This window comes from Salvelinus sp. IW2-2015, unplaced genomic scaffold (assembly GCF_002910315.2).
Source record: "Salvelinus sp. IW2-2015 unplaced genomic scaffold, ASM291031v2 Un_scaffold6255, whole genome shotgun sequence".
In the NCBI taxonomy this organism is placed as follows: Eukaryota; Metazoa; Chordata; class Actinopteri; order Salmoniformes; family Salmonidae; genus Salvelinus; species Salvelinus sp. IW2-2015.
In genome coordinates, this window is record NW_019947518.1 from 15398 (window position 1) to 28655 (window position 13258).

General features: G+C 43.7%; 1 protein-coding gene and 1 long non-coding RNA gene across 2 annotated transcripts in view; both read right to left on the reverse strand.

Moving 5' to 3' along the window:
• Positions 1-13258, reverse strand: part of LOC139026885 (uncharacterized) — a 24675-nt gene that overhangs the window by 7350 nt on the left and 4067 nt on the right. The window lies entirely within an intron of this gene.
• LOC111978010 (B-cell receptor CD22-like) lies at positions 6323-10911 on the reverse strand. Its single transcript, XM_070442137.1, has 10 exons — positions 10842-10911; positions 10218-10562; positions 9858-10070; positions 9280-9621; positions 8938-9168; positions 8325-8588; positions 8012-8102; positions 7879-7933; positions 7548-7782; positions 6323-6552 (listed from the first exon to the last, which is right to left on the reverse strand). The coding sequence occupies exons 1-10, from the start codon at positions 10891-10893 to the stop codon at positions 6494-6496; spliced, it is 1887 nt and encodes a 628-aa protein (XP_070298238.1). The 5' UTR covers positions 10894-10911; the 3' UTR covers positions 6323-6493.

The following is a 13258-nucleotide window of genomic DNA, read 5'->3' on the forward strand; positions in this document are numbered from 1 at the left end:
AGCTCTATCCCAAAACACTCAGTGGTGCTGTCAGGGACGTAAAAGGTATCTCTCCATGGGATCTCCACTCTCCCCTCCACTCCTAGGCCCTCTCTGTCCCCAAAGAGAGATAATCTACCTGGGAAGGTCAATCAACAGTTAGGAGGTCAAGAGCCACGCCATGTCGGAGACCATAGCACTCATTCTATATGACATCACATTCTCACTTAACAATGATGTAATGTATTCTCTAACTACTAGTTGGACAAAATGGTGGACTGTCATTCTTATCTCAGGCAATAATCTCACTGCCTGGTATGAACTTGTTAACTGTGAGATGTATTATCAATCATCGACAATCCAGAATGTTCCATCTCTCAGTGTTCTGGAATGGAATGCCMTCGCTGACTGAATTACCCTCCACACTCCAAACATCCATGTTATGTCATTTTGTGTCTGTGTGTTTTAAAAATGACAATTAGTAATATTGAATGTAACTTGTTGTGTGTCTAGGTGCTGGACATCGCTCCTTCTGAAAGTGTCTGTGTATATTTTGTGCATTCATGATGATGGTGATGAAGATGAATTAACCACTATTGCTCTCCAAACCAATGTACATTTCTTATTTGTAGTTACTGTATGTAATGTACAGTACAAGAGGTGTGATTTTGAAAGCGTCTGTCACGCCCTGACCTTAGTATTCTTTGTTTTCTTTATTATTTTGGTTAGGTCAGGGTGTGACAAGGGGTGGTTTGTTTAGTTTTGTCTTATCTAGGGGTTTTTGTATGTCTATGGGTTTTTGACTAGTCCAGATAGTTTTATGTCTATGGTTGCCTAGATTGGTTCTCAATTAGAGGCAGCTGTTTATCGTTGTCTCTGATTGGGAACCATATTTAGGCAGCCATATTCCTTGAGTATTTCGTGGGTGATTGTCTATGTATTAGTTGCTTGTGTCTGCACTTATATTATATAGCTTCACGTTCTTTTTATTGTTTTGTAAGTTTATTCAGTGTTCTTCGTTATTAAAAGTAAATATGTATTCATATCACGCTGCATCTTGGTCCGACATTTCTTACTCCTCGTCAGAGGAGGACGAAGAATTACGTGACAGAATCACTCACCACAACCGGACCAAGCAGCGTGGTAACGGACAGCAGCAGCAGCGATCGSAGGACTCCTGGACCTGGGAGGAGATTCTGGACGGCAAGGGACCCTGGGCACAGGCTGGAGAATATCGCCGCCCTCGGGAGGAGCTGGAGGCAGCCAAAGCCGAGAGGCGGTGGTATGAGGAGGCAGCGCGAAAAATGTATTGGGGGGGGAACACGGGGTGTGTGGTTAAGTCAGGTAGCAGACCTGAGCCAGCTCCTTGTGCTTACCGGGGAGAGAGAGGGACCGGGCAGGCACCGTGTTATGCCGTGAGGCGCACGGTGTCCCCGGTGCGCAGACAGAGCCCGGTGCGATACATAGCAGCGCCTCGTATCGGCCGGGCTAGAGTGGGCATCGAGCCAGGTGCCATGAAGCCGGCTCAGGCAATCTGGTCTCCAGTGCGTCTCCTCGGGCCGGGGTACATGGCACCAGCCCTACGCATGGTGTCCCCGGTTCGCAAGCACAGCCCAGTGCGGGCTATTCCACCTCGCCGCACTGGCCTGGCTACGGGAGGCGTTCAGCCAGGTAGGGCTGGGCAGGATCGGTGCTAGAGACCTCCAGTGCGCCTTCATGGTCCGGTCTATCCGGTGCCACCTCCACGCACCAGCCCTCCTGTGGCAGCCCCCCGCACCAGGCTGCCTCTCTGTCTCCTCACTACAGGTGCTCCCGCCTGAACAGCGCCGCCAGAGTCTTCCTCCTGTCCAGCACCGCCTGAGTCTTCCTCCTGTCCAGCGCCGCCTGAGTCTTCCTCCTGTCCAGCGCCGCCTGAGTCTCCCTCCCTGTCCAGCGCCGCCTGAGTCTCCCTGTCAGCGCCGCCTGAGTCTCCCTCCTGTCCAGCGGCCGCTGAGTCTCCCTCCTTCGCCGAGCCTGAGTCTCCCCTCCTGTCCAGCGCCGCCTGAGTCTCCCTCCCTGTCCAGCGCCGCTTTGAGTCTCCCTCCTGTCCAGCGCCGGCCTGAATCTCCTCCTGTCCAGCGCGCCTGAATCTCCACTCCTGTCCAGGCGCCAAGCCATGAAGTCTCCCTCCTGTCCAGCGCCGCCTGATCTCCCTCACTGTCCAGCGCCGCTTGAGTCTCCCTCCTGTCCCCAGCGCCGCCTGGTCCTCCCTCCTGTCCAGCACCGGCCTGAGTCTCCCTCCTGTAGCCAGGCGCCGCCTGAGCCGCCCGTCTGTCCAGCGCCGCCAGAGCCGCCCGTCTGTCCAGCGCCGCTGAGCCGCCCGTCGTCCAGCGCCAGCTGAGCCGCCCGTCTGTCCAGCGCCGCCTGAGCCGCACGTCTGTCCAGCGCCGCCTGAGCCGCCCGTCTTGCCAGCGCCAGCCTGAGCGTCCGTCTGCCAGCGCCTACTGAGCCACCCGTCTGTCCCAGCGCCGCCTGAGCCGCCCGTCTGTCCTGAGCAGCCAGAGCCGCCCGTTCTGTCCTGAGCCGCAGGCCGCCCGTCTGTCCTGAGCGCCAAGAGCCCGCCCGCCAGTCCGGAGCTGCCCAGTCCGGACTACCCCTCAGTCCTGAGGCTACCCCTCAGTCCTGAGCTACCCTTCATTCGGAGCTGCCCTTCAGTCCGGAGCTGCCTTCAGTCCGGAAGTGCCCTTCAGTTCCGGAGCGCCCATCAGTCCGGCACTGCTCCCTCAGTCCAGAGGCGCTCTTCAGTCCAGTGGGGCCCTTTATTAGGGTCTCCATGGCCAAGGTCGGTGGTGAGGTTTCCGCTCCAGAAGGCATTAATGTAAGTGGGCCGATCAGAAGTGGAGCGGGGTCGTCCCCTCACCAAAACCGCCACCGCAGAGTTATAAACCACCCAGACCCTCCATTAGGCCTTAGGTGTGCGGCCGGGAGTTCCTGTCATCTTGGGGGGAAAAGAGGGGGGTACTGTCCCAAGCCCTGACCTTAGTATTCGTTTGTTTTCTTTAATTAATTTGGTTTAGTCAGGGTGTGACAAGGGGTTGGTTTGTTTAGTTTTGTCTTGTCTAGGGGTTTTTGTATGTCAATTGGGTTTTTTGTCTAACCTAGGTAGTTATTGTCTATGGTTGCCTAGATTGGTTCTCAATTAGAGCAGCTGTTTATCATTTGTCTCTGATTGGGAACCAATATTTAGGCAGGCCATAATCCTTGAGTATTCGTGGTGATTGTCTATGTATTAGTTGCTTGTGTCTGCACTTCATTTTATAGCTTCACGTTCGTTTTATTGTTTTGTAAGTTTATTCAGTGTTCTTCGTTATAAAAGTATAATGTATCATATCAGGCTGCGCATGTGGTCCTCATCTCTTTCTACAGACGACGAATGTGAACAGCGTTCCATTTTCTCTCCACTGAAGATAGCTGTTATAATCAAGGTGAAACATGACAATGAAGTTAATTCTTAAAAAGTTTTATTTTAAAAAATGTCACAACACAGTTTTACCAATTTTTTTGTTTGTTATAAAAAGCAATAAGAAACGTTGCATCAAGCAGAACTCTTTCCTGGACGTTTGAGGCAAAAAGTCTTCCAACAAGTTTGATGATTTTTCAGAAACACATAAAATATATATAATTATATACAACTGCATTGGGAAAGTATTCAGACACCCTTGACTTTTTTTTAAATGTAGTTACGTTACAGCCTTATTCTAAAATAGATTTATATAAAAAATATACCACTATTCCCATAATGACAAAACAAAAACAGGTTTTTAGAAAGGTCTGCAAATGTATTAAAAATAAAAAACAGAAATATCTTATTTAGATAACTATTCAGACATTTTGCTTTGAGACTTGAAATGGAACTCAGGTGCATCTTGTTTCTATTAATCATCCTTGAGATGTTTCTACAACTTGATTGGAGTACACCTGTGGTAAATTCAGTTGATTGGACATGATTTGGAAAGGCACACACCTGTTTATATACGGTCCCACAGTTGACAGTGAATGTCAGAGCAAAAACCATCAGGTCGATGGAATTGTCTCTAGAATCAGAGACAGGATTCTACTGAGGCACAGATCTGGGGAAGGGTACCAAAACATTTCTGCAGTTTTGAAGGTCCAAGAACACAGTGGCCTTCATCATTCTTAAATAGAAGATGTTTGGTACCACCAAGACTCTTCCTAGAGCTGGCCGCCTGACCAAACTGATCAATCGGGGGAGAAGGGCTTTGGTCAGCGAGGTGACCAAGATCCCGATGGTCACTCTGACAGAGCTCCAGAGTTCCTCTGTGGAGATGGGAAAGCCTTCAAGAAGGACAGCCATCTCTGGAGCACTCCACCAATCAGGCCTTTATGATAGAGTGGCCAGACGGAAGCCACTCCTCAGTAAATGGCACATGAAAGCCTGCTTGGAGTTTGCCAAAAGGCACCTGAAGACTCTCAGACCATGAGAAACAAGATTATCTGGTCTGATGAAACCAAGATTGAACTCTTTGGCCAAAAGGCACCTGAAGACTCTCAGACCATGAGAAACAAGAATAACTGGTCTAATGAAACCAAGATTGAACTCTTTGGCCTCACGTCTGGAGGAAACCTGGCACCATCCCAACGGTGAAGCATGGCAGTCGCAGCATCATGCTGTGGGAATGTTTTTCAGCGGCAGGGACTGGGAGACTAGTCAGGATCGAGGGAAAGATGAACGGAGAAGATGAACGGAGATCATTGATAAAAACCAGCTCCAGAGGGCTCAGTGCCTCAGACTGGGGTGAAGGTTCAACCTTCCAATAGGACAAGGACCCTAAGCACACAGCCAAGACAAAGCAGGAGTGGCTTCGGGAGAAATCTCAATGTCCTTGAGTGGCCCAGCCAGAGCCCGACTGGAACCTGATCGAACATCTCTGGAGAGACCTGAAAATATCTGTTCAGCGACGCTCCCCATCCAACATGACCAAGCTTGAGAGGATCTGCAGATAAGAATGGGAGAAACTCCCCAAATACTGGTGTGCCAAGCTTGTAGCKTCATACCCAAGAAGACTTGAGACTGTAATCGCTGCCAAAGGTGCTTCGACAAAGTACTGATTAAAGAGTCTGAATAATTATGTAAATGTGATATTGCAGTTTTTTGTATTTATACATTTGGAAAATTTACAAAAAAACGTTTTTGCTTTATCATTATTGGTGTGTAGATTGATGAGGAAAGAAAACAATTTTATAAATTTGAGAATAAGTTTGAAACATCACAAAATGTGGAAAAAGTCAAGGGGTCTGAATACTTTCCGAATGGACTGTAAAATATGACTGGAACTCAAGGTTGCCTAGGTCAGAAATACAATATTTTTCAACTTAAAAATATATTTTTAAAATGTTAAGGTCCTTTTCTTATTCATCATTGTTTCAAAGTCAAAACTGACCCTGGATCAGAACTCCTACTCTAAGTTTGAATAGAGTAGTCCTGTGACTCAGTTGGTAGAGCATGGTGCATGGGTTCCATTCCTGCTGGGACTTCCCATACGAAAAATGTATTCAAACATGACTGTAATAGCAGTGAATTTGGATAAAAGTGTCTACTAGATGGCATATATTATTATATACTATTATAAACTGGGTAGTTTGGTTCCTGGATGCTGATTGGCTGAAACAGCATTTCAGAAGTCTATACTGTATATCAGACAATATACCACGGGTATGACGTAAAAATACTTGTTTACTGTTCTATTTATGTTGTTAACCAGTTTAAAATAAGCCGTGGTACAGTATCTTGGCCACGTACCACAAACCCCTGAAGTGCCTTGTTGCCATTATAAACTCATGCAATAATGCCCGAGGAGGTGTGGTATATGGCCAATATAGAACGGCTAAGGGCTGTTCTTATGCACAACGCGGAGTGATTGGATGCAGCCCTTGGTATATTGGCCACATACCACAAACCCCGAGATGCCTTATTTTAAACTGGTTACCAATGTACTTGGACCAGTAAATACTAATGTTAATACCCATGGTATACGGTCTGGTATACCACGCCTGTCAGCTAATCAGCATTCACGGCTCAAACCACCCGGTTTATAATGGTCAATATTCCACACCTCTTAGTTTAGTTTATTAATTTGACCATTTAAAAAAAAACAAGCACACATAAAACTTAAAAGCCATACATGCACATGAATAAAATCATCGAGGATAACATACAATAAAGTCTGGTACTTATTTCCATTGTGGTCCTCTTGAGACAAGATGGCTAGACAAGATCAAACACAGTATGGCAGGGAAATTATTAAACAAAAACATAGAATAATAACATCTATCTCCACAGGCATTATATCACTTAGTTTAAATATACAGGTCAAGATATACAAGGTTTTTGTCAAACTTGTTCTGTTCAGGTCTTCTTCTTTCTGGGTCTGTTGTGTTCAGGTCTTCTTGGTTCTGGGTTTATTGTGTTCAGGTCTTCTTGGTTCTGGGTTTGTTGTGTTCGGGTCTTCTTGGTTCAGGGTTTGTTGACTGTACTGTAGAGAACAGAGGATTCCTCCTCAGCTGCTTGTGCTGCTGAAGAGAGAGAAACAGAAATTAAACAAAGACATCGTCCCAAATGGTGGCACCCTATGTGGCTCTGTCTAAAGTAGTGCACTAAATAGGGAATAGGGTTCCATTTGGAACACAGAACAGTTCCTCAAAACCATCATCACATCACTCCCTCATTATAGACATGTCATAGTAATTGCCCTGAGATGTCCATTGTTGGGTTCAATACATTTTGAAATCCATGTTATTCAATTATTGCACTCACACTGCTCATGCACGCCAAAGAGCGTCTGCGATGCGAAGGGCTAAAATAGAACTCCTTTCTACTTCTGATGCAGATCGCGCTGAAAGTCCTGCCTCTCCCATCTACTCATTGGTTTATAGAAGCAGATACCCACGTGCCATCTCCTCATTGGTTATACCCACATGGGTGATTGAAATACAAACTGTTTTGCCGGTCGTCGTGGCAATACTATGAAAGTTTAGATGCAGATCACCATATAAGTTCAAAGATGAAAAAGCCTGGAAGGAGGAGAGATGACTAAAACAATTTGTTTGGCCCATTTTATGTGTGGATTAATTGTCGGAGTAGAGGACCTTGTGCATTTCGGTTAAAATAACAACTCAATGTTTATATCCCATGAAAAATTAGCTAGCAACAGCAAGCTAGCTAAATAGGACAAATTAGATAACAAGTGCAAGCTAACTAGCTAAATTTCCATACATGTTTAATGCTTTTCGACCTGTCCCCAATTAATGTAATTGGTTCAGAGTTTGTTTTGATATTTTAACCTGCGTGTCGTGATCGTGTTTGGTGTAGGGGGACAAAAAAATGTATGCAGGATAGCGCACGATGGTGCACACAGGTTTGGATTCAGTGTAATTGTATTGAGATGTCCATTGTTGGGTTCATAGTTTGGGTTCATAGGTGTCACTAGGAGTCAACTGTTTTGCTTATTGATGACATCTCCTACAATAAACTGCAGCATATGAATGACCTTTAAGTAGAATATGCTCACCGGGTGGCAGCACTGGGAGGTTGAATTTCAGAGCAGCGTACTGGACATCCTCATCCTCTTTCTGGGGCTGAGGCACTTGGACGGTGGAGTACAGAGGCACTTCCTGGTTTTTGGAACGAGAGAAGTGGACGCTGGCGTAGTGAACATCATCCTGGTCGTCTGTGGCTGCTGTCTGTGCTGCAGTAGAGGTCATGACCATGCCTGAGATGTTGTCATACACTGGACTAGAGTCTCCCTGATGGAGGGAGAGGACAGACAACATGAGGAGTAGAAATGTTCCACAAAGCAATACACATTAATCACAGTCATCTTCTGATTCCAACAGACTCACCTGTCTATCGTCTGCTGTATCTTTTGTGTCAGAGGTGGATTTGGAGGCTTTCTTCCTGTTTTGTAAACAAATGAATGAATTAATTAATTATTGAATCTTCTAAAGTGAAATAATAAACAACAAAAAAACTCACCTGAACCACATGAGTCCAGAGAGACAGAGGATGAGAACCAGAACAACCACTGTGATTCCTACAGCTGCAGTCAGAACTGAGGTCTGTTTCCCTGTAATAAAATATGGATAATATGAGTACACAGCATGTTCTAATGAACTGAATATTATTATAATAATAATAATATAGAATATCAATGTAATACTTGTTAATACTTGGGGATTTTATAAGCAAACCTGTAGTTATTAACAAAAGTGTAATAATCCAAAGTATAATTATTAAGATATATTTTGAAAAGTAATGTTGTATTGAGGTATTAAAGATTAAACTTTACCTTCTACAATGATCATCAGAGCTGTAGAGTTCATAGATCCTCTTCCATTCTGGGCCTCACAGTAGTATTCTCCTCTGTCCTCAGAGCTGATGTTAGTGATGCTGTAACTCTGTCCTGATGCTTTTGKTGAGRWTACATTCTTCTTGTACCAGGTGTATTTGTCCACAGGTGGGTTGGCATCACTGCTGCAGGTCAGAGTCACTGAACTGCCCTCCACTATTTCACCAGAGGGACTGACTGACACTGAGGTGTTCTTTGGAGCATCTAGTAAAGGAGAATATGTCAGAGGGTCAGGACTGTAGTATACTACCTCAAATGACGTCATGTCAAAAATAAATTATTTCTAAAGTCAGAGAACTATCTAAAACTATCACTTACACAAAACATGAACAAGAATACATTAGGAGATACTTTAGGACCGGAGTGTCTACTAAACTATTCTTCAAGTGTTTGAGGTACTGAACATTCTAACTATAGACATGCATACATCTATGACATTGTGTGTAATTTCTATGTAATGATGAATATTGATAGATAAAGCAGTAATACYCTTCTCATTGATATTAAATGATTGATAATTTCTAAGTTGAATAGTAGTTTCATTCATACTCACACACTGCAGGAGAGTGGAGGGCCTCATGGTGTTCTACAGCACAGGAGTAACTGTCCACAGAATGACCCAACACTACTAGGGTATTACTAGAGTATTGTTGGGAAGTGGGCTCATCTAGACATTGTCCATTCTTGTACCAAATGTAGGTGGGGTTGTCAGTCAGAGTACAGGTGGTGCTACAGGTCAGTGTCTTCTGTCCCTCTGCAGCAGGAGACACCTTCACCTGCAGACCTGAAAYAATATGTATAAAACCACATACACCTCTGTGTTAACAGGATGGTCAATTTATTGTCTCCTGTAATTCAATATTATTTACAGTTGTATCATACAATGTATTATTACCTGTGACAGTCAGAGTTGTTCCTGGGAAGCTGTACCCCCATCTGGTCTTATCAGTTGTAAATCTGAATCTGTACTCAGTTGAATCACTCTCTTTCAGGTCTGTGATTCTCAGGSTGGAGTCCTTTTCTGTTTGTCGATGGTGTTCCACACGACTTGCATACTCTGAGTCCTGGATCAGGTCTTTAGTTACTCCAGTCTCCCATTTGCTGAACCAGGATACTTTTGTGACGTTATGCCAACTGGGATGTGTGTAAAAGCAGGATATGTCCACTGTTGACCCTTTCAAAGCACAGATACTCTGATGGGTGTAAGTCACATTCATACAGCTCTCACCCACAACACCTGAAACAAAATGTAACTGATCAATTCCTGAAACGATAATGAGACTAAATGTTTCAGATGTATTGGACAGGTTCATTTTGAATAAAACAATATATATATTGACATACATGTACATACATCTATAAAACTGTTTATCATTACAGTGTATATAGTTTAGAATATTGATAGAGAAAGTAATACCATTCTTATTGGTTCTAAATGATACCACATACAATACTAGTTTTATTCACACTCACACACTGCAGGAGAGTGGTGATCCTCATGGCCTTTTACAGCACAGGAGTAACTGTCTGAATAATAACTATTGACAGAGTATTGATGGGAAGTGGGCTTATTTAGACGTTGTCCGTTCTTGTACCAGATGTAGGTGGGGTTGTCAGTCAGAGTACAGGTGGTGATACAGGTCAGTGTCTTATCCTGATGTCCACCAGTCACCTTCACCTGAAGACCTGGAGAATAAACAATATCACTGTAAATCCCTTTATCACTGACTTATCACTCTAATACAAAGATGGAAGAAATCCTATGTTATACAGACTATAATACATACAACGAAACTAATTGGAATTGAACAGAAAAACACTTTTTTACTGTACCTGTGACAGACAAAGTCACTCCAAGTTTGCCAGTATATGTCCCTCCTTCCTGATCTGTTAGTAATCTGAACCTGTACGTAGCTGAGTCTCTCTCTCTCAGGTCTGTGATTCTCAGGGTACAGTCTTTCTTCTTATCCCCCTGATACTCCAGACGACCTGCATACTCTGGCTCCTGTCCTAGATATTCAGGTTCTACACCAGTCCCCCATTTAGTGAACCAGAGGGTTTTTGTGACTGTACCACTGGGATATGTGTAAGAGCAGGACATCTCCACTGTTGACCCCTTCAAGGTACAGATACTCTGAGGGGTGTAAGTCACACTCCAGCCATCCTGACCCAGTACCACTGAAACACACAGTCACACAACACAACATTTATTAAATGAAAATTAGTCAATGGCTCTCACTAACAGTAGGGTTTGTCCACACTTTGTTGCTGTAGTTGCTGAGCTGGGTGTGAATGGAAACCACAGATAAGCATCTCTCAWTGAGGAGTGAAAGACAACTATATAAAGTAAAATAGATACGCCAAACATAACAGAATAACATTATGACTCTTGACCTATTAGAAATGTCTGTAAATTGAAAAACAAGGCAAATAAAACAGTTATGAAAGGGATCATACCTGCCACAGACCAGAGAAAGACCAACACACTTCCTGCTTTTCTCAAGGCCATTGTTGCGTCTCCCACCCTGCAGTCTTAGAAACATAAACAACAACTCACTCTATAGTTGGTGAATAACTCCATACATCATCATCAACAACAATCACTTATTGAACAGATCTGTAGTACTGTAAACACATATTTCTGAATGTTCTGAAGCTGTTTTATTCTCAGAACCCCAAATATAGGAGAATAAATGTTCAATCCTCTACGGTCCGTCAAGCTGTACAGCAGCCTAAAGACTGACCACCAGGTTCAATGATAGCTCTTATCAAACCCACGTGGTGACACACAAGACACATCTGTAGTTGAGGCCCATGTATTAAAGTCTAGACAGCTGGTTGTTATGGATGTAGAAAAGTTAAAACACACATCCTACACAGTATAGATGTCAACCCTACTCCCTATCAGTCTGGTCCTAAAGGGCCGTCAGATAAATCAACTGTGTCACACACACAATCAACCACGCCGTGGGAGACACTTTATGAATACTGGCCCTGATGTAACAACCAAAACACAGCTCAAAACATAACAAGAAGTAAAATGATAGTATGTGTATATGACTAATGACTAAAAACAAATAACCAAAAACTATATTTCAAGATATTGTCAAGCGTACTTACAGAGTGAAGTAAAGGGGAGAGGTGAAAACAAGAAGTAAGTGTTGACACATTATAAAGTCGTCAGAACACATGTAGCTGAATCAGAACTGTCCTTTTCCTTCCTCTTTCAGACATTAACATGCATCATGACCAGACCAGTACGTCAGAAAAGGGCTGTGTCTGTATTTCAACAGACATTGTGAAAAAGACTGCAGCTCACACACTTTCCAGCTCACACTCTCAAACACATTGATCCCCTGAACGCAGCTCACTCTCCAGATCCCAATCACCTGAATTCTGATCACCTGTTCACAMACCTGTATRTCATTATCACACACTATTTAGTTCAGTTCKTTGCACCCCATCATTGTRAGGTATTKTTTGTTTTGTGACACACTTCTTTCCCGTATTTAGTCCTCCTGTGTATGATAGTTTTTGYCTTCCTCACTAACGACGCCTTTTGCCTATTCCATGCATGTACCTTAGCCAATCGGATTTCCTGTTATCAACCTCTTGCCTGTTCTCCCAGACTACGTTACTAGCCTTATCCCTGCCTGTACTGTTGCCTTTTTGGTCTGGTTGTTGTAGGTGATGTGATGTTCTCCGGTGTTGGTCTGGGTGTTCTAGGTGATCTGATGTTCTCTGGTGTTGGTCTGGGTGCCTTTTTGGACCCCCTGTTTATGACCTTCTGCCTGCCCCTGGACCCAGCTTCCTGCCTCCTCCTGTGGTCCTTTAAAGAAACATCTGCTGCGCCCTGCGCTTGAAACCAGCTCTCTGTCTCCCATCGTGTTCGTTACACATTTAAACAATGTGTTGACTTGCCTTGCCCTTCTGAGCTCTGTATATACAGGTCAAAGTTCCATGATGTCATTCAATTAGAACCCATTCCATTTTAACACCCATTACCATCACTCCTCATCAGCTGTATCAAAGTGGTACTGAAGGTTCTAGTGTTCTAGACTAGAGGTCTACCTACTGGCATCTCAACATTACTGCAGTGTTCTAGACTAGAGTTCTCCCTACTGGCATCTCAACATTACTGCAGTGTTCTAGACTAGAGGTCTCCCTACTGGTACCTCAACATTACTGCAGTGTTCTAGACTAGAGGTCTCCCTACTGGTACCTCAACATTACTGCAGTGTTCTAGACTAGTGTTCTCCCTACTGGCATCTCAACATTACTGCACCATCCTAATAATAATGTCCTCAAAAATGTTGGGCTAATAACAACATAACAAACTGACATTACATCAGATAGAATGGTGAAACACAACACTGGCTACTTGACAAAGTCACATTTAATCACACAAACACTGATGTCTGTAGTAGTACAACATGCCACTATCATATTATGTTACACTRTTGACCCTTGTGTACAGTACTGGTAGTAGCATTAGTTAGCAGAGGAATCAGTATCATCATCATCATAACCTGCTGTATTGACTGCTGCTGTCCATATACTGTATAGTCTAATGTAGCCTGTTAGGCATATATAGTCTAATGTAGCCTGTTATCCATATATAGTCTAATTTAGCCTGTTATCCACATATAGACTACTGTAGCCTGTTATCCATATATAGTCTAATGTAGCCTGTTATCCATATATAGTCTAATTTAGCCTGTTATCCATATATAGTCTAATGTAGCCTGTTATCCATATATAGTCTAATGTAGCATGTTATCCATATATAGTCTAATGTAGCCTCTTACCAATATATAGTCTAATGTAGCCTGTTATCCATATATAGTCTAATGTAGCCTGTTATCCATATATAG